At 37.1% G+C, this 22266-nt stretch overlaps 1 protein-coding gene across 5 annotated transcripts in view; it reads left to right on the top strand.

The window, feature by feature from the left end:
- Positions 1 to 22266, top strand: part of PDPK1 (3-phosphoinositide dependent protein kinase 1) — a 135181-nt gene that overhangs the window by 6365 nt on the left and 106550 nt on the right. The window contains exon 2 of one of the 5 annotated variants that reach the window (XM_051968554.1): positions 2364 to 2462. The exons of 1 other annotated variant lie outside the window; for it this stretch is intronic. Coding sequence is in view for 1 of the 4 variants with exons in the window: in XM_051968540.1 (XP_051824500.1) it covers positions 8109 to 8132 (24 nt within the window). In the remaining 3 variants the exon portion in view is untranslated. Of the gene's footprint in view, positions 1 to 2363; positions 2463 to 7424; positions 7511 to 8016; positions 8133 to 21556; positions 21645 to 22266 lie in introns of those variants that run through there. 3 more of the 5 variants (XM_051968582.1, XM_051968540.1, XM_051968571.1) reach the window with 3 other exon arrangements.

The raw sequence follows: 22266 nt of genomic DNA, 5'->3' as shown, positions 1-22266 counted from the left end.
TAATTGAGCACTAAATAACATCACTAAAAATGAAACTGATCATCTTTTATCAGGCAAGAAAACAACTTTAGTGAATCAGCCTTCAGATTATCAATTTGAAGGAAGGAAGTTCAAAATTAACATCAAGTCAGAATAAAAATGAAAAGACATATTATGCAGTCAAAACAGCTCCAATATGGCCTATTTAAATGATTGATTTAAAATGGAAAATAAAGCAATAGATTAATGAAAATGATAATCCTACTCAAACTTGATTGTTATATAAAGTAATTATTACAATTGTTATGTACATAAAAAGAGTTTAGAAGCCATCTCAGTCAGCACAGATGTGATCTTCTTGCCAAAAAGAGGCATATAGGAGCCAATTCTCAATTTTAATAAAGATTAATTTATACAACTTTATAGAAAAGGATAGTAGAAAACAATGAACAAAACCATTTCGTAAAATACTAAAAAGTGTTTTATGAGAAGAGAGATATGTTTGTGGAAACTTAGAAACAGTTAAGCCATTCTGTCACAAGAATATTTGAGAATAAGAAGATAGGATGGCAATGATCAATGAAAAATGGAAAAAATGTCAACATTTCTATAACAAACTATTTATTTCATCAATGACAGTGGAAGTCTGACATTGTCACTCTCCTGCTTCAATAGCTTCAAAGTCTACAATAAAACACAAAATCTGGCATATAAAATCCTTCTCATGCTGGTTCCAACATAACTTTCTAGTTATTTCCATCTCATGTACTTTTCATTCCATTTCCTGTATCCATATCTTTGTGAAAGATGTCCCTCATATGTAGGATCTTCTCTCTCATTTCCCTTTCTGGGAACCTCTGACTTCTTTTAGTAGATATAGACTAAATTCCATCTCCTATAGGAGATGATCCTGAGAAACTGCTGATTCCCAGTTTGTTCTCCATTGCCTCTGAAATTGTTTGCTCTATGTAGAAAGTATGCTCATTAAGGGCAGGGATTCTTTTATTTTTATCTTTATTATTAATACTGGACTCTTTTATTTTTGTCTGTTATTGCTATTACTGAATGTCTGACACATAGTAAATATGTGTGAGGAAGTTGGTCCCTGATCAATTGATTCTTACTCCCTTCCTTCCTGCCTCCCAGTTTAGTGGATGTAGCCATAGAAAGAAGGGACTGATCACAAGGGAGGTATTAAGCTTGGTGTGTCTTATGTTATCTTTCATCTTTATTGAAGTAGACCAATGACATCATGTGATGATGTCTTGGTTCCACATGTTAACTAGATTTAAGTGGGGCAGAGTTAAACAGTTGTCAACCTCACTCCCTCTTCCAGAGTCACTGAAGTCTAATAGCAAGATAACTGGCAATGGCCTAGGAGCAGTGGATGACCTTAGTCTCTTCCATGTTTGATCAAACTCTAGGCACTCCACAGTAACTGCTTCAGCTACCTTAATGGGCACTGGAACAAATTGTTTTCACCTGTCCATTCTGTTGGGGAAGTCTTCATATGCTTGGATTAGAAATTCCCCTAAATCAACAATAGGTGATTTAGAAGCCTGTTGGTTACTCTCTACCTGGTTTAGCCTGTCTGCCAAGAAAGTTTCACTGAGGTGTGGCTGGTGCACATGTTATAGCTTTTTGGAGCCACAGATGAGAATTAAATGCTAAGTGGCCATCAAAGGTGGGTGAGTAGCCCAGAAAAGAGCTCAGCAAGCCTTCATCCTAGAGGTTTCTCTTGAACACCTCAAAACCCCATTTTGTTATTCCTTCATTAAGTATGAAGTTCTATTTGATGGAATTAGGAAATAATGACTTGATGGACAAAGATAGACTATATGGGTGACCTTTAAAATAACAGGATATGCTCTCTAGAGATTGACACAAAGGATAAAAGACAAAAGTAGGTAGAAGAGAAGAAAGCAGTTTGTAGATTCAAGAAGTTAACCCTGGAGTAGAGAGCTGAGCTGTGAGAAGGAAAATGCTCAGCAAGGCAAGGAGGACAGCTGGCCCAACAAAGACATTGCACTGTCAGGGAGTAATATGAAGATACCACTGGAAGAGCAAGGATAGTGGAACTCTGCATAGTCTAGAGCAGTGGTTCTCAAACTTTTGTTCTCAGTATCTTCATGTTATTAAAAAACTATCGAGGATCTGTTCAAAGAGTTTTTGTTCACATGGGTTATATTTATAGCTATTTACTATATTAGAAATAAAAAATAATTTTGAATTTGTAGACCCTCTGAAAGGGTTTCAGAGACCCCAACAATTCTTTGGACTACACTTTGAGGACCACTAATTAGAGGCTGGGGTTGCCTTGACCACTTGTGTTCTCTCTGTGTATTTCTCACTACCAATATACTCTGTGCCTATTCTTTCCACAGAGTGATCTCCTGGGCTGGGAATATTTTGTAGCTGCTGTTTCTGTTATGCTTAGTAAATATCTTTGCTTCAAGCCAATTATGTCTATTGGATGACTGAAGGTAAGCTTACTTGATGAGGCTTCATGATTTTAATATTGTAGACATAGTCACTCCTCTAAAACTCCAACCTACAAACCCTATGAGTTCTTAGCTAGGTAGTCCAGAGAGGGTGCCATAAATACTTTTTTAAAGTCACAGAATTGAAATGAACTACTATATTTGGACTCTTTAACATCATAGTACCCAGCAAAATACTTGAGGAATCAGAAATAGCCTTTAAAAACTAAAAGATCAGTTGGACAAGACCAACTATATATTGAGAAGGTCCATATTGGAGATGACACAACTTGGGACATCAAATTTCAAGATATTTCTAAAACAAAACAAAACAAAATAACAAAAAAAGATATTTCTAAGAGGACTGATTAAGAATAGTCATAAGATTATCAGAAATAGGGATAGGTATAAGGACTCCACCTATGATTTCATTGACATAGGGGATTTCCAGATAAGGAAACTCCCTTTACCAATACAAATAGAGATGTTAGAGATGCAGAATCAATAAGACTGGCAACTGACTGGATACTATTGAGGAGGTCTAGCATAACATCCAAATGAAAGAGAATTCCCTTTTGATGGTGAAGTCCTCCAGATATTTCTATTTTTGGATGACATATCAATTGTATTAAACCCCAAGATGTTGCAGAATCTTCTACAGGAGATACATAAGTACTCAAAAGAACCCTGTTTTTACAGAAAAAAAAAAAAAAAAAACTAGAGATACAGAATATCTATTGTCTAATGATATGCAGTTTTATGACAGCTCTCATGCAACTGGTCCACCAGTACATTTACTTCAGACAGAAACTGAAGGCAATGAGCTGGATCCAAAATTGATTAGGAGATAGAGAGTAGGCTGGATTATTTTTGAGATATTTTTCTGTTTTCAATGACCCCAAGTTTCTTCCTGATATTAAAAAAAATTATAACAGCAATATTTTAATGATGCTATGTGGTGGCAAATTAAGAGATACACTAATCACTGAAGAATCAAAATTGCCCATAATTCAAAGGGCAATGGATATATATTGGGCATAAGTAAAAGGGAATATATAATTGTATGCATAAAGTTGCTTTAAACAGCTTAATAGATAACTGATCAGAAAAAGAGGTGGGAACACGATTCTGGGAAGATGGTGGGGTAGGTCAGAAAATGTCAAGTTCTTCAGAGTTTCCCCACAAACAAAACAAAATTGTGACTCAGGGAGAAAGTATACCAGTGAAAAATAAAAGTAGGAGTAGACTAGAGGTCTCCTTGGAACAACAGAAGGTTGGAAGAAAGACTCCAATGTTTTGGTTTGGCAGGTGTTTTCTGCGGAAACAACAGATGAGTTCCTGACTATCTGAGTTTTGAAACTTATCTCAGCCCCAATCACAGGAGCTTTCACCTGTCAGGGTGGGGAGTCAATGGAAGATTTGAGAAATGTCAGGTACAGCTGTGCTGTTGAGACCTGGCACTAGTCGAGAAGGAACCAGCACTCACCCCCTGAGAGCAGAAGCAATGGGACAGGGATATTGCTGGTTGTGGGCACTTATAAGAAAGTGGAGTTCTTGGTTTTGGGGTCCAGACAAAATTGGAGAACTGAAAGAACTTGAAGCCAGACTCACTATCTCCTTTACCTAATGTGTACAAGTGACTACAAAAGCTCTTATTTAAGAGACATAAAGAGAAACACATGCAGAGAGACATAGATACAGATAGGGACAGACAAGAGACAGACAGAGCTAAAGACAGAGAGACAGAGACAAGATGTTGGAGAAGAAGAGAAAGGGAGAGAGAGAGAGAGAGAGAGAGAGAGGGAGAGAGAGAGAGAGAGAGAGAGAGAGAGAGAGAGAGAGAGAGAGAGAGAGAGAGAGAGAGAGAGAGAGAGAGAGAGAGAGAGAGAGAGAGAGAGAGAGAACAGGCAAAGGAGAAAGAATCCAATTTTATATAGTTATTATGGTAATAGGGAAGATTGAGGTTCATCTTCAGAGGAGGATGCTGAAATTAAAAAAAGCCTATCCTACTCTAGAGAGTAGTGTTAAATGGTTCCCTCTCTTTAAAAATTCATGGAAGAAGTTTAAAAATCAAATGAAATAGATTGATGAAAAACTGAAAATGACTCTGAAATTAGAACTGAGCAAGGGGAAGCTACTGAAGTTATAAGACTAAGAAATAATAAAATGTAATGAAAAAATAGAAGAGAATGTGAGTCTTCTCATAAGAAACATTACAGCTTTGGAGAACAGATCAAGGGAATATAAGAATAATTGAATTATCTGAAAGCTATAACCAAAAAAAAATCCTTGATACAATAATACAAGAAATAATTAAAGAGAATTGTCCTTGTAGTGATAGAAAAGCAAAAGTAGAAATAGAAAAAATCCACCGATCACCACCTGAAAGAGATCCTACAAGGAAAACATACAGGAACATCATTGCTAAATTTTGAAGCTTGCATATCAAAGAGAAAATTTTACAAGCAGTAACAGTAAAAAAAAAAAAAAAAATCAATTCCAGTATGTTGGAGATACAATTAGAATCACACTAGATCTATCATCAGCTACAATAAAAGACTGCAAGTCCTGGAATAGTTTATATAATCAAAAGAACTAGGTTGTGACCAAAAATATTCTAGCTAGCAAAATTAAGTATAATACTGAATAAAAAAAATGGATATTCGATGAACTTTTAGATTCTCAGATTTTTGTTGCAAACAAACCTGAACTCTATAGAAAATCTGATATGTAAAAGCCAACATCAAAGACTAATTTCAAGAGAGTCAACAAGCATTTTTGTTTTTTATGTGGAAATTTGTTGTATATGTGGAAATGTAAACCATGTGTCTAGAATTGTCATTAGTAATTGGATAGTCCAAAAGAATAATTGGGGTAGAAAAGGAGGTGGGCTAGTCATTTAGTGAAAAGGGAAAAATATCACTAACTGCACTGGTATGTTTAGAATGTCTAGAAGAGAGCCCCCAAATGTTGGAAAAGAGAGTCTTCCTGTGGAAGGACACAGATAAGAGTCACAATACCATGAAAAGCCTTTCAAAGGTTGATGAAATTAGTTATTAATACTGGTATTGCTGATATCATTTCTGTTTTGGGAGATGAAACTGAGACATCCAGAGAAGCCCACAGAGCAAACAATAGAGCAAAGAATAGTACTCAGATCTATCAACAAACAAGAATTTTGTTTTCACAGAATTTTGTTCATACTTCTCTCATTGGAATTAGTCCATTTAGCTAATTCTTTTCATTTTATTCCCACTGTTAGACTGCAAGTTTTTTTTTAAGAGCCAAGACCATATCTCACTTTTGTATAGGATCATTTAATTGTAGAACTGACAGAATTCTTTCAGAAGACATCTACTGCAAATTCCTCACTTTACAGATGAAGAAACTGAGGAGGCCCAGGGAGGCCCAAATATGCACAGATAATATCAGGGGTGGGATTTGAATTCAGATTAAAAAACTGGTGTTTTTGGTTTTTTTCCCCATAGTGTAATGACTGAACTTGAAGTCATAGGACCTGAGTTTTAAATACTGGTTTACTTCTCGTACACTTTGACCAAGACATTCAGCTTCTCTGAGCCTCAGTTTCTACATCTATGAAATGAGTGTGTGAATTAGATGTGAACTAGATGAACTCTAGTTCCTTTCATTGCTCTATGAACTTTCTCAGCTCTTAATATAATGTAATAATCAAAATCTTTCCCTTGTAAACAGTACTTTACAGTTTAAAAGTGTGTGTGTGTGTGTGTGTGTGTGTGTGTGTGTGTGTGTGTGTAATGAGGGACATTCAAAGTGGCAAGAAGTCGTCTGATAAGACTAGCAAAAAAGAGAATTCTTAAAAGTCTTTGAATATTTGCCTTTTCTCTTTCATAATGCCAGAATGTCTCCACCTGTTGTCCAGTTTCTTTTCTCCACCCAAATCCCAAAACAAATAAACCAACCAGAAAAACCACCCCAAACTAAACAACAAAAATCAAACCAAAAAAAAGGTTAAGATTGAGGGGAAAAATGAGGATTCAATAAAAATAATTCAATATTTTCCCCAGCGTTTATAAACACTAGGAAAAATATCACAAAATTCAGTGCCACATCAACTGTGGAGGATGAGAAAATTCCAAAATGTCTCCGCTCCCACTCGAGTTTCTCTCCTTGCAAAGTAGTGCAGGAGATGAAAAGCTAGGTCGGTAGATAATAAGGTAATGCTTACTAGTTTGCAAAATGGTAAGTAGAATTACAGACATGATCACAAAGTCAGTGCAGGGAAGAGAAGTTGGGAGAAATGGCAACCCAGAAGTGAGACAGGAAATGGAAGTATGCATCGAAAAACTGTTTGATCTTTCCAGTGCACTTAACACATCCTGCCTTGTGACAAGTTGTTTACATGTCTCACTACTGACAAGACTGTGAGCTAGCTCACTAGAGCAATGACCGGTCGCGGTTATTTGTGTCTTCCCCTCCAGAGTGGTTGGCCGTGCTCTGCACACAGGTGCATGGAATCGTACAAATGAAGATGCTGGGAAGGAGGCAGGACAGGGATTTGGATTGCCTATGGTAACAACTTCCAGAGCATCGGAGAATTTGGAGGGGCACCAGAATTTCTGGTCCCACGCGCTAGTTCCCAGACTCACTCAGAGCGGCGCAATGAGCGGCTTGGGATCCTAGGGGCGATGGGACAGGATTCAGACCCTGTTCTTCCGACTCCAAATAGTGTGTTCTTTCCCCTAAAGACGGGTAATTCAGGTCTAAGGGGTCGTTATCACCACTTGACAAATGAGGCTTAGGGGTGACAGATTCGGAGAACTGGAACGGATCTTAGAAATCATTTAGTGCAGCCCCACTTTCCAGAGAGGAAAACTGATACACCCCGAGTAGGGACCTGATTTGCCCAAGGTCACCGGGCTCTTGGGGCAGCGCGGGAATTTGAACTGGAGCCACAGGCGTCCTCCTTCGAGAAGACGGGGACTGACTGTCCGGAAAGCAGAGAGGAACTGGGCTCAGGAGAGCGGCCTACGTATGGGTCCAGTCATTTTCAGCGCATCCCCAGGGCCCAGGTGAGCCGGAGGAGGAGGAGGAGGAGTCTGAGGCCCAGCCACTCAGCCGGCCTAGGGCAGTACAACCGTCCGCCGCCCGCCCGACACCAGCCAAGCAAACCCGGAAATGCAGCTCCAACTGGAGGGATGGAGGGGGGGTTGAGGAGGAGGGGGGAAAGCCAATTTGCGGCGGTCCGAGGGGAAGGGGGTTAGCTCGGGCCTTGGTCCGAGCGACAGGCGGTGTGCCCAATAATTGGTGCGCGTCGGCTTCCCAACGCCGGAAGTACCTCCCTATCGACGGGTGGCGGCGGCAGCGTCGGCGGAGTGGGCGGGAGCGGGGGGGGGTGGGTGGTGACTGAGAGAGAGAGAAAGAGAGCAAGAGAACGAGCGGGGGAGAGTGTGTGTGTGTGTGTGTGTGTGTGTGTGTATGTGTGTGTGCGTGCGCGCGCGTGTGTGTATGTGTGTGTGTGTTGTGGGGGGGCGGGGGTTGGCAGTGCGGGCGCCCGCAGGATGAGGGCGGCCATTGCTGTGGCTCCACCGCGGGGAGGAAGACTCTGAGGCCGCGAGCTGCGCGCGCGCGGGGGGAGGGGGGAAGGCGCCCGAGCCCGAGCCGGGGCTCATGGCCAGAACCACGAGCCAGATCGTGAGTACCGGGGGTGGGAGGGAAGGAGGCGGGTGTTGGGGGGAGGGTCAGGTTCCGAGGCCCGGTGGGCGGCCCGACCCGTTACCTCGGGGGGAGCCTTTTCTACCTCCTGCGTTGGGCCTGGCCCTGGCTTCCCCGGTCAGCGGCGGAACGAATGCTCCGGGCCCGGGCCGGGCCGGGAGGGGGCGGCGGCGGCAGTGGTATCTCTTAGGGTTGGGCTGGGGATTTCTTGGGCGTCATAGGCCTGACAGGTAAGGGGAACGAGAGAAGCTCGCGCCGGCCTCACGTGTGTGTGTGTGTGTGTGTGTGTGTGTGTGTGTGTATGTGTGTGTATGGGGGGGGGGCCATACCCGATCTCCCTTGGGGACCTGAGCGGGGGGGAGGGGGAGCAGACTTACTAGAGAGTTTTGGTTCCCAATAAAGTAAAGCCGGGGGCTCCTATGCGTTTGGTTGAGCTGCAGTGGATGTTGGGGTGACCCCTGAGTCACACCCCCTAGTTTCATAAGTCGGATCCTAGCATCACCCGGGCTCGCAAGCTGTCAGTAGGATCCGCCACCCTCGGCCCTAGGGGTGCTTGGGTAGGGTTGATATCTGCTGAACTGAGGGAGCCAGGAGCAGGGAGCCTGTGGCATAGACTAGAAGCTGATGGGGGCCCTCTGGGCAAATGTAGAGGTACTATTCGGGACTGCGGAAGGATAGACACCGGCAGAAAAACAGGAGAGAAGGGGGATCAAAAGGCTGCAAGAGGACTGGAAATTATGGGGTGGGGGGGGAGCGGGGGCGTGAATACTACACTTGTAGACTCGAAATATCTGCCTGTGAAGGATCTGTTGATATCCAAGGGGAAGTAGGCCTTTTCAGGAGCAGACCACGCTGGTTGATCAGTTTGACAGATGCCAAGGGTGATGTTGAGCAGTTTGGATATTGTTTTCCATCAAGGAATAACCCAGATGTAATTTATCTTGATTATTAGTGCTTAGGAAATACTTATTTGCTTGTGAAGCAACTTTATGTAAAAATTCTATCTTTTCATTTTGAAATTGAAGCATTTTCAAGTTTTCCATTTTGGTTATTTTCACCTTGAGTATTTCCCCCACATTTTTCTTATGATTTTGAATGTTGTGCTGAAGATAAATAGAACGTGGGTTCCATTTTTATTTTTTGAGAGGGGAAAGTTTACAAACTTGATGCTGATCTCCAATTTCCTGATGGATAGAACTTGGGAAGTTCTTTCCATATCGTCTCCCATTACAACAGGAGATTGAAATATTCTTTCCATCTTGTTGACTGATCCCCTGGGGATACTGGTTGGTTTTGTGGGAAAACATTTATAGTGGCTCAGTTGAGTTTTGGCAGAGGGGTTGAAAATAACTTTAGTAAAGTCATGAGTAGGGAAAATGAGGGTGACAGATAAGAAAAAAATATCAGAAATTAAAAAAAATTCTTAAAAAAAGTTTTTCTCTGAACCTCTTTAAATAAAAATTAATTTTAAATTTAGTTCCTATTATTTGCATTTTCAATACTTGATGCTTATTTTTAATTCTTAGAATATATTCTTAGGTTTAAGGATTTATACTCTATTGGATGTGATTGTGAAATGGGTGATGTAATAATTTTTAGACAGGTTGCAAAATCTGTTTTGAGTTAATTCGCTCCTCCAACCCCCCATAGTGTGTCAGAGTATGAAAAACTATTGAGTTTTTGAAGTAGGTTTTTTTCCTAAGATTAATTTTTTTGAGATCTTGACTTCATCCAGATTAATCCTTCCTTAAAAAAAAAATTGGTGAAAGGGAAAAGGGGTGGGCATTTCAAAATTTAGATGGCAGTGTGCCAAGAATAATATGTAAAGGTGCAAAATTGCCTTTTAAGTGAGCATTTAATCAAAAAGGAGACAAATGATAGCAATTTCCACTGAAATTTCACACAGTGTGATACTCCTGCAACTGGGAAGAGGGAAGATTGTGTGTCTGGGAAAACTAATTTCTTCTTACAGTATTAGTAATTTTACAAGATGTAATTTAATAGTTTCTTCTAAGATTGCAGAAATATGCCAAATCAAAAAATCTAAGCAAGTAATAAAATAGAAGACAAGAATCATTGAGAGAAAAGGAAACTTGCTGGGAGTTGGTGAAATGTTTCCCTTTATAAATTTTCCCAAACACAAGTGGCAATATTGTAATAAAAGTATATTGTTTTCAGAATAAACAGTGACAGTTTAGGGAAACAAGGTAGTGGATAGAGCATTGGACTTTAATTCAGAAGGCATGGAGTTGAGTTTCTGTCAGTTTTGTTTCCCCAGCTATGCTGAATAATCTTTGTATTATATACCTCATAAGGTTTTTCTTGTCTCAGAAGGTTTAATGCAACTCATCAAGTATTAAACAGTGCGTAACATTGGCCAAACTTTAGCAGTTAATTAAAACATATCTGCCCTTATAGAGCTTTCATTCTAGTAGGAAAAGACTTTGTAGGCATTGTATAAATGAACTAATTGTATTTTGTTACACTACTATCTCAATTTCATCTGAAAACATATAAGGAAATTGGGCATTTTTCAAATGAATTAGAATCAGGAATTGAATGTGAAAGTGCTTTGAAAGAAGCTAAGAGCTGTGTAGATGCAAGGCAGTGTCATGTTTACAAATTTAGATGTCTTTTGAGTATAAATGTCCAAAAGTGGGGGCAGAGGAACTTAAGATAGAAAAAATAAAAATAAAATTAGATAATTGAATTTGGTAGGAAGAAGTGGTATATCTGCTGGATTGTTTTAAACTTAGGACAATTTAAAGAATTGTTATCAATGTTGGTGATGATTACTTTGAAAAGAATTGACTTTCAAGAAAATGGAGTTGGTGGGAAAGGAATGAAATTTTAATTTAGGAAAGCCAGCAGATTTATTTGTTTATTTGGGGCAGATGGCTGAACTTTGTGACCTTAGGAGTCAGCTGGTTGGAACCAAGGCTATTGTGTGCATCTTATTTAAGAGATAATATCCTGAAAGGTAGGGGATATGTGCGTGTGTGCGTGCGTGTGTGTGTGCGTGTGTGTGTGTGTGTGTGTGTGTTTTTTCTCATTGAAGAAAAAAAAGTGTCTTTTTTTTTTTTTTATCAAGGCTTAAATTAGATATGTAGGAAGAAGTTTTATTTTTATCATAAAATCACATTTTAGCATATGTAAGGGTACTGGTGATTTGCAGAAAGTTTTATAATAAGAAATAAGCACAGGTGAGTATTGCATCAAGCTACTTCCTCATGTGCTTAGTCTTTTATCTTCTTTTGGGACTCAGAGAAGGAAGGGATGGTAGTTTGTTCACTCACACAGTAAATTGGTGGCTGGCTTTGGATTAAACCCAGGATTCCTGACATGCAATACTAGGCTTTTTACAGGTTTTGGATCACTTAGCCTATCTAGTAGATGAGGTAAAAAAGAGGAATACTGGGACTTTAGCAGCAGAATAGTCTTTAATGAGGATGAAGCCCTGAATGGAACCAATGTGGTTAATATGGAAGGGAGTTTTGGAAGTCAAGAAGTAGGATGAATCTTCAGGAACACTGTACCAGAAAGATTGGAGACTTGGGTGGAGTCTAGCCTTTTTTTGGCCTCTTACTAGTTTCATGAATTTGGGTGAATTAATATCTTTTTGGGGCCTGATTTTTCTTTGTAAAATGTGTTAAGATCAATTTTTATTCCCCTTTTTGGCAATTTATCTTGTACTCTCTGGTACATTTTTGGTTTCTGTTTTTTGATTCTCCAATAGTCTTTTATACTCCCCTATATTATAAGTTTTATGATTAGCCTTAGAGTTGTTGTATATTTGATCTGTGTGGAGTTGAGAATTCCAGGAGTGTTTACAGATATGGATATAGAGGGACTAAAAAAAGGTAGAAAGATATGACTTCAAGTCTTTGATTTGATTCTTACACTTATATGTAGAACCACCAGTCTTGGAATGTCAGTGACTTTTAGACTTTCCTAGGAAAAGCACTAGAGAGAAGGAAAAGATCCTGGGAAATTAGTCATGTATTTTTTTTTCATATGGTCCTTTCTTCCTCTCTTAATTCCTGTGTACTCCTATCAGCCTTTTTTTTTTTTTTTTTAAAAATAGGGAGGAGAGTAATACAGAATACAGTAGAGAGCAGTTTTGAGAAATTTAGTTTAGTTCAAAAGAATCATTCTTTTTTCTGCCCTTTCTAAGTTGTGTGCTTATTATTATTGCTAATAACTTGCTTTTGTGGAATGCTTTAAGATATATAAAATGTTTTATATATACTTATCTCATTTGCAACTCACAAGATTTCCCTGTATATTAGATAGATTTTTTTTTTCTTTTTTGACCTACATTCTAGTCTTGCTCTGGTACTATTTGGCTTTATTTTTTTTTTTTTTTATATTTTTATTGTTATCTTTTATTTTTAGATCACTTCCCAGAATATCATTCTATTTTACTCCTACCAGAGTGCCATCTCTTATATATGTAGTTTTAAGTATTTTAAATATTTAATATTTTATTTTTTCCCAATTACATGTAAAACAGTTTTTAACATTTGTTAAAACTTTAAGTTCCAGAGGATTAATTTTATTTATAGATAAGTAAATTAAGGCTAAAAAAGGGGAACTGGCTTGTTCAAGGCTAATCAACTAGTAAGGATTTGAACTCAAATTCTCTGGACTCTAAATCCTGTGCTCCATCTTCTATGCCAAGCAATTGCGATTATCTAACTGAATTACTTTTTCCATTTCCTAATATTGTGGAAGGAACTATATCTGTAGAACAAACTAATTCTAAACCACAAATGTTATATTCCAGGTCTATGACAGGACAAAGCACTCCTTGAATTTAACACTTAACAAGGAAATGTTTTTCTTAGCAGGTGTAAGGGTTGAAGACACCAATGCTTTGTTTCTCTGATAACAGGTGGCAAGCTCAATGCATATAGCAGTTGTTTTGAAGGCAAGTTCAAAGGGCAGTTAATAATGAAGGAAATAGCCACTGTGGTATGTGTGATTTAGGGACGCATTATTCAGATCTTAGTTTCAAAAACGTTGCATATTTTTATCTGTCATGATTCCTTTGCTTATTCATCATGACACCAAACTATTTTTTAAAGTTTTATATGAAAAATGATATATTATAATTCAGATGAAGGAAACTCCATAAATAATAATAAAATTTTAATTTTACCTATGAAATTCTATCTCTTGATATTCAAAGCTCCATCCTGTGGCACTGTCTTTTGCCTTTTTTTGTATCCTCAGTATTTAGCACAGTGTTTGACACAGTGTAGGTGCCTAGTAAATGTTGATTGATTGATAGCCTGAAGAAAAAGAATTTTAGATCTAAAAAGTGATTTTAGAAATCACCTAATGAAATCCTTTCATTTAAGAAGAACAATGGTCAAAGGGTTAATAATGATCTAATTTTATTTTATAAGGTGCTTTACATATTTTCTTATTTGATCCTCCCATTATTCCTATAAGGTAGGTAGTAGAAGTATTAATAGCCCTATTTTACAAATCAGGAAACACAATCTCAGGTTGCTGAGAGCCATGTTTGTTTATGTGTTGAATAAATGGCAGAGCCAGGATGTGAACCTGAGTCTCTTTTATTCTGTTTAATGTTATTTCTACACTACTATGGTGCTTCTAAGCCGAGTGTTCTAAACTTGAGCTTGTGTTTTTTTTTAAACTATTGTTTTTCATATAATTGGTTTCCTTTGTAATCCTATTTTATTTTTAAAAAGTTTTTTTTTTTAATTCTGAGATTGACTCCAGAGGCTTCATAAACTTTTGCTTTAGTGACTTATTTTCCCTAAATTGTACAGCCAGATAGTTTCCGAACAGAAGCTAGTGTTTCAGCTAATCTTGGAAAGTTCTATTTAGTTTTGATTACTGCCTATTTCTCCCTATTTCGAACTAGCGAAAAAAATTTTTTTATATTGTCTACTTTTCTCATGCTTGCCACTATTTCTATTATTGCTCACTTGGTCATATTTTCTTGAAATTTAGCTCAAATGCTCATTCTGGTGCTTCATTATGATGATGTGGTGTTCTCAAAAGCTATACCAGCAGAGCATGAGCTCTGAAAGATTCTATTAGATTGGAAGAACTTCAGGTATAGAACTAGCAACAGATTGTCATCGACTAATCTGAAAAATGTTATTACCAGAAGGTTGGTGTGTATAAGATGAATTTATTCTATGATTGTAACTCATGAAGATTGTTTAATATAGAAGACTTGCTATCTTCATCCCCAGTGAAATTATGAATTCTTAAAGTATAAAGATCTAAGTAGTTTTTTCCCTAGCTTGAAACTTTTAAGATATTCAAATTCATTACATAATATTTTATGAAAAACTTCTTATTTCTTTTTTTTCTTTTTTTTTTTTTTCTGAGGCAATTGGGTTTAAGTGACTTGCCTAAGGTCACACCGCTAGGAAGTATTACCTGTCTGAGGCTGGATTCGAACTCAGCTCTTTCTGACTTCAGGGCCAGTGCTCTATCTACTGTGCCATCTAGTTGTCCCTCATATTTCTTTTAAAGACATCTTGTCTATGTAGAAAATAGAATCTAGTAAGGATAATATTGCATTAAATTTAGGGAGTAAAAAAGCATTGTGAGTACTGTTTATGAAATAAATTGTCTTAGGTTAAAATTGATTCAGATGGAAGATTTTTTGTCTGCTTAAAATATTCATTGAATACTTCAGCATGGTGTGGAAACCTAGGACTGAATTTAATGTAAGCTCTGTGGAGAAGTGAGATTTTAAAGTATTTATAAAATAGAAAATATTTTATTCTTAGCATCCTAGGCACCTAGAACACTGAGCCTGGAGTTAGGAAAATCTGAGTTCAAATGTTTCCTTCCTTAAGTTAAGACACTTAACTAGTTTGTGTATTCCTGGGCAAGTCACTTAATTTGTTTGCTTCAGTTTCCTAACTGTATAGTGTGATAATAGTGACACTAGGGTTATTATAACTAGGGTTCTTATGAGGAGTAAATGAAATAGTATTTGTAAAATACTTAGTAGCCTATGACAAACACTTCATTTTTTCATTCCCTCCTTCCTACTGCCTATAGTTTTTGTTGCTGTCAACCTAAAAACTATGGGGGTTAGCAGTCATGTTATTAGAGATCCTCTTGTATTTTATAGTTGAGCAAATTGAGACTGAGAAGTGACTTGCCCAAGGGAATATAGGTAGTAAGCAATAGAACTAAGAGTCATGCTTACATCATTTTTAACAAGTAGTTCTTCCTCCCCCCCCCCCCCCTTCGTCATTGAAAAAAGAGTAAAAGAAAAAAAATTGAAACAAAAATGTGTAGTTAAGCAAAACAGATTCCTTTGTGGGCCTTTTAACCTACTTTAAAACATTGAGAGCACTTTTATAGTATCCATTTTTCCCTTTTCTCCTTTGTTCTTTGTTATTGCTGCTAGTGCAATCACTTGGGCCTGTATGTACTTTGTTTAGGTAGTTAAATAGAGTGGTGGATAGTGTGGGGCTTGGATCAAGAACGCTGGAGTTTGAATACTGCCTCATATATTGATCAGCTCTTTGGCCTTTAGCAAATCACTTAAGCTCTCTTTGCCTCCATATTGTCATTTGTAAAAGTGGGATAGTAATAGCATTTATCTTCTAGAGTTGTTGTGAGGATCAAAAGGTAAGATGTATATCACTGCAAATCTTAAAGTGCTCTATAAATGCTAGCTGTCATTTCTCTATATCTTGCTTTCAAAACTTTCCCAATTACTAAAGAATCAAGATTTTTTTGAATTGCACTGTCAGGTGTAACTCTTCTGCTTCTAGATTGAAATTCTATTCATCACAAGAACTGTACATCCTAAGTATATTATTCCTCACTACCTCATGGATATTTCCCTTGTTTTTCTTTATTTCTTAAATTTTCTACCTTCTCATGTCTTCTCTAAGCCTTTATTCAAAAATGAACAGACCTATCATTACGAGGCTGACAAATAGCTGCCTTAATACTTTTGAGGAGGGATTCACCAATCACCACTTTTTTTTTTGCTTTTTTAGAGCCTTAGATGATCCTTTTTATGATAGCTTCTATGTCTCTCTTATTATTCTTGTTATTCCTTGTAAGAAAAACAGGTGCTTGCTCCTCATAGCATATGGCTCTCTCCAGGAAGAACCTCAAATTGGTCATCAGGTAAAGTAGAGGGAAGGGTATATGTTAGATAAATATTTCCTTAATTTTTCTGGAAAATATGGAGTGATAAAACACAAGTTATGGTATAGTTAGATGGATTTTGAAGTGGGCAAATGGCCAGGCTCAAAAAATAATTGTTAATGGTTCTGTGTCACCTTAGCAGAAGATCTTTAAGAACATATTCCAGGGATCTGTGCTTGGTTACTGTGCTGTTTAACATTTTTATTGTTGATTTGGCTAAAGGCTAGAATATTTATCAAGTTAACTGAGAGAGATGACACAAGATCCAAATAGATCTGGAAAGGGGAGAGTATTGGTTTGAATATAACAAGATGGTATGAATCTCGAGTCTCAATTTTAGATTCAAAAAATCAGTCTTACAAGGTGAATGAGTCACGGTCAGATAGAAGTTTGGAAAATGTCTGAAACATGTGAGTTAAAAACTCAGTAGGAGTCCAGAGTGTAATGTAGCAGCTAAAAAGCTTATGAGTTACATTGAAAGGCTACATAGCTTCTAGGAATAAGGTGGTTCATTTGTACTTGTTCTTGCTCAGATCATATCTGGAGTATTGTGTTCACTTTGGATGCTACAATTTAGGAAGGACATTGTTATCCTAATGAGTATGATAGAAGAGGGTAGTCAGGCTTTTATCAGTTACCTGCTATAAAAATGTTTTCATGGTTATGATCCCTTCATCCTAATTCTCTCCCTGTTCTGCAAACTTTCCTTTTGCCCTGTCCAGCCTCAAAAGTGTTTTGCTTCTTATTATTACCTCTCCCAAATCTGCCCTCTCTTCCATCAGCCCTCCTTTTTTATTCCTTTCCCCTCCTGCTTTCCTTTAGGATCAGATAGACTTCTTTGCCCACCAGAATGTATGCTATTCCCTATTTGAACCTATTCCAATGAGAATAAGTTCATTTGTTCTGCCCATCTCCCTTATTTTCCCCTCTACCAAAAAAGCTCTTTTATGTGAGGTAATATCCCATTCTACCCCTTCCTTTCTTTTTCTTTAAGTGCATTCCTCTCTCACCCCTTAGATATCTCATCATAGTCAACTCACAAGTGTGCCCTCTGAAAAAAAAGAGGGCACATATTTGCCCTAATAATGAGAATCATTATTATAACTGCCCTAATAATGAGAAAGTTCTTAGAGGAGCACCTGTATCCTCTTCCCTTGTAAGATTATAAACAGTTTTACCTTATTGAATCCCTCAAGATTTCTTTCCTGCTTACCTTTTAATGCTTCTTTTGAGAATTTGAAAGTAAAATTTTCTATTCAGCTCTGGTCTTTTCATTAGGAATGCTTCAAAGTCCTCTATTTCATTAAATGTGCATTCCTCCTCTACCCCAGAGGATTACACTTCATTTTGCTGGGTAGGTGGTTCTTGGTTGTAATTCTAGTTCCTTTACCTTCCAGAATAGCGTATTTCAAGTCTTTCAATCCTTGAATGTAGGAGTTGTTAAATCTTGGATTATCCTGGCTGTGCCTCCATCATATTTGAATTGTGTCATTCTGGCTATTTATATTTTCTCCTTGACCTGGGAGCTCTGGAATTTGACTATAACATTCCTGGAAGTTTTTGTTTTGGAATTTCAGAAGGCAACTTATGGATTCTTTCTTTTCTGTTTTATCCTTTGGTTCTAGAGTATCAGGGCAATTTTCCTTAATAATTTCTTGATGCTTGCCATCTGGGGGAGGGGGTGGAGGGAGGGAGGGGAAAAATCGGAACAGAAGTGAGTGTATGGGATAATGTTGTAAAAAAATTACCCTGGCATGGGTTCTGTCAATAAAATGTTATTTAAAAAAAAAAAAAGACAATAGAAATGTAAAAATAAATAAAGAAAGAAAGAAATAAAGTTATCCTCTGCGGGGGTGGGGAGGGGGGAGAAGATAATTTCTTGAAAGACAATGTCTAAACTCTTTCTTTGATCATGGCTTTCAGGTAGTCCAATAATTCTTAAATTATCCCTTCTCAATCTGTTTTCCAGGTCTTTTGTTTTTCCAAAGAGATATTTCAAATTTTCTTTATTTTTTTTTTCATTCTTTTGATTTTGTTTTATTATTTTTTAATGTCTCTTGGAGTCATTAGCTTCCACTTCCTTAATTCTAATTTTTTTTTTATCATTATAGCTTTTTATTTACAAAACATATGCATGGATAATTTTTCACCATTGACCTTTGCAAAACCTTCTGTTCCAACTTTTCCCCTCCTTACCCCCACTCCCTACCCTAGATGGCCAATACATGTTAAATATGTTAAAGTATATGTTAAATACAATATATGTGTACATATTTATACAGTTGTCTTGCTGCATAAGAAAAATCGATCTCAAAAGAAAGTGGAAAAAAAAAGGAAAGAAGGAAAACAAAAGTGCAGCAAACAATAGCAGAAGGAGTGGAAATACTATGTTGTGGTCCACACTCATTTCCCAGAATTCTTCCACTAGGTGTAGCTGATTCTCTTCATTACTGAACAGTTGGAGCTGGTTTGAATCATCTTATTGTTGAAGAGAGTCACATCCATCAGAATTGATCATCATATAGTATTATTGTTGAAGTGTATAATGATTTCCTGATTCTGCTCATTTCACTCAGCATTAGTTCATGTAAGTCTCTCTAGGCCTTTATGAAATCATCCTGCTGGTCATTTCTTACAGAGCAACAATATTCTTTAACATTCACATACTACAATTTATTCTTCAATTGATGAACATCCATTCAATTTCCAGTTTCTAGCCACTACAAAAAGGGCTGCCATAAACATTTTTGTACATGTGGGTCCCTTTCCCTTCTTTAATACCTTTTTGGATTGTAAGCCCAGTAGAAACACTGCTGGATCAAAGGGTATGCACAGTTTGATAACTTTTTGAGCATAGTTCCAAATTGCTCTTTAGAATGGTTGGATTCCTCCACAATTCCACCAACAATGCATCAGTGTCCCAGTTTTCCCACATCCCCTCCAACATTCATCATTATCTTTTCCTGGCATCTTAGCCAATCTGACAGGTGTGTAGTGGTATCTCAGAGTTGTCTTAATTTGCATTTCTCTGATCAATAGTGATTTGGAGCACCTTTGCATATAACTAGAAATAGTTTCCATTTCTTCATCTGAAAATTGTTCATATCCTTTGACCATTTATCAGTTGGAGGATGGCTTGATTTCTTATAAATTTGAGTTAATTATATATTTTAGAAATGAGACATTTATCGGAATCTTTGAATGAAAAAAATATTTTCCCAGTTTATTACTTTCCTTCTAATCTTGTTTGCATTAGTTTTGTTTGTACAAAACCTTTTTAATTTAATATAATTAAAATCTTCTATTTTGTGATCAATAATGATTTCTAGTTCTTCTTTGGTCACAAATTCCTTCCTCCTCCATAGTTCTGAGAGGTAAACTATCCTATGTTCTGCCAGTTTATTTATAATCTCATTCTTTATGCCTAGATCATGAACCCATTTTGACCTTATTTTGGTGTACGGAGTTAAGTGTGGGTGAATGCCTAGTTTCTGCTATACTAGTTTCCAATTTTCCCAACAGTTTGTGTCACATAGTGAATTCTTATTCCAAAAGGTGGGGCTTTTAGGTTTGTCAAACACTAGATTGCTGTAGTTAATTGACTATTTTGTCCTGTGAACCTAACCTATTCCACTGATCAACTAGTCTATTTCTTAGCCAGTACCAAATGGTTTTGATGACTGCTACTTTATAATATAGTTTTAGGTCTGGTACAGCTAGGCCATCTTCATTTGATTTTTTTTTCCCCCCCATTTGTTCCCTTGAAATTCTTGACCTTTTCTTCCAGATGAATTTTATTGTTATTTTTTCTAGATCAGCAGTTTCTTGGAAGTTTGATGGTGTAGCACTAAATAAATAGATTAGGTAGTATTGCCATCTTTATTATATTTGCTCAACCTGTCCAAGAGCACTTAATATTTTTCCAGTTGTTTAGATCTGACCAAATTCTAATTTTTAAGGAATTATTTTCTTTATTGAGCTTTTGGTACTTCCTTTTATTTGGATAATTCTGCTTTTTAAGGAATTCTTTTCTTCAGTGAATTTTTGTACATTTTTTTTTTTTTTCCCATTTGGCTAATTCTGTTTAAGGCAGTCTTCTCTTCAGTGGATTTTTGAGTTTTTTTTTACCATTTGGTCTATTCTGGGTTTTTTTGAGGTGTTATTTTCTTCAGTATGTTTTTTATGCTTCCTTTGCCAAGCTGTTGACTTTTTCCCCATGATTTTTCTTATATCACTCATTTCTTTTCTAAATTTTTCCTCCACCTTTCTTATTTGAATTTTTAAAACTCTTTTTGAACTCTTCCAGGAATTCTTTTTGGAGTCCTCAGACCAATTCCTCTTTTAATTTGAAGCTTTGATGTAGCAGTTTTGACTTTCTTGTCTTCTATTCAGTTTGTGTTTTGATCTTCCTTGTCACCATAGTATCTTTCTGTGGTCAGGATTTTTGTTATTGTTGTTTTCTCATTTTCCCCAGCCTATTTCTTGATTTTTAATATTAAGTTAAAGTTGGGTTTTACTCCTAGATAGAGGGAACACATCTCAGTCTTTGGGTTTTTGGTGCAGCCATTTTTAGAGCTAGTTCTGGCGTCTGAATTTTCAATTCTCCTAAGATGGTGTGATCTAAGGAAAAGTATGGTCACTGCTCTCCCTGCCTGTGCTCTAGTCTTTACTTAAGATGGGACCTTGTTCCTTTATAGCCACAAATGCTGGTTCTCCTCTTGTTTACTACTTTCCTGCTTTGTGGCCTGGTGTGTGTGTGTGTGACCACAATTGTTCCTTTCTGCCCTGGAACTGTTACCTGGCATCCCCATCTCCTGCAGCCACAAGCTCTGATGTGCTAATATTCCTTTTCATCCTGGGAATGTGACTTAGAATTGACAGTGCAACAGAGTTCTGTGCCCAGTTCCAGCAAATGGATTCCTATAATCTGACCTCTTTATCTCCTGGGGAAGCTGTTGCTGTTTTGCTGGGGCTTAGCCTCTGCTTGAATGATCTCCACTTTTACCCCAGTGCAATAGGCCTTTCCTGTTGACCTTAATTATCTTGGGCTGGAAAATTGTTTCACCTTATTCTTTTGTAAGTTCTGTTTCTCCAAATTTTGTTTTGAGGCATTATTTAAAATTGTTTAGAGGGGAATTTGGGAGAGTTTAGATGAGGCTCTGTATTTTCTCTGACATCTTGGCTCTGAAACTTTTTCAGGGTTGTATTAAAACCACTCTCTGGGCCTGTAAGATCTGAACATCTTTACCAGACTAAGACATCAACCCAGAAGCATATATTGGGTATTTTATTTCCAGAGGGCTTTGAAGTCTTGACTCTGTTAAGGTAATGATGAATTCTGACTACTATATATATATAGTGAGAAGCAGAATTGTTTCAGAATTACAGGAATTCCTAATTGGTATGAAATACTGAAACATGACCGTGTCCCATCTATGTTATGAAGAATTGAGAAATCTATCCAAAAGATAGAGATCAATCTATGATCAATATTAGATTTGAAGATTTGAAGAGGGAAAAAACAAAAACAAAGTTTATTTAACAGCTAATGTGACTCAAATGGTTTGAAGATGAAGAATTAAAAATATTTCAAAATCTTGTGAATTCAGTGCCAAATCCCATAAAAAATAATTATTACAGTAAAAAAAAAAGACATTGTATTTTGAAAGTTTTTTAAAGATGTAAATAATTCCCAAAGTTTATTATGTAAACTAATAGATTCGATTATCTTACTTTGTCCCAAGCAATTCATGTACTATTGTAAGTGCCAAAGGAAATATAAAGCAAAGGCAGTCTTTGGGGGAAGGAATTGTTTATGACTGTACAGAGTAAGCTTTATGGAAGCCTCTGAAACACTATTTGGAGAATTGATGTCTTTATTAAAGGAATTGGATACAACCACTTCTAAGCACTGAGTGAATTCTTTTACTTGCTGTTTTCATATGTG

The sequence above is a fragment of the Antechinus flavipes genome, chromosome 1, assembly GCF_016432865.1.
Source record: "Antechinus flavipes isolate AdamAnt ecotype Samford, QLD, Australia chromosome 1, AdamAnt_v2, whole genome shotgun sequence".
Lineage (NCBI taxonomy): Eukaryota > Metazoa > Chordata > Mammalia > Dasyuromorphia > Dasyuridae > Antechinus > Antechinus flavipes.
Note: the sequence above shows the minus strand (reverse complement) of the source record. Positions and strands in the feature narration are given on the sequence as shown.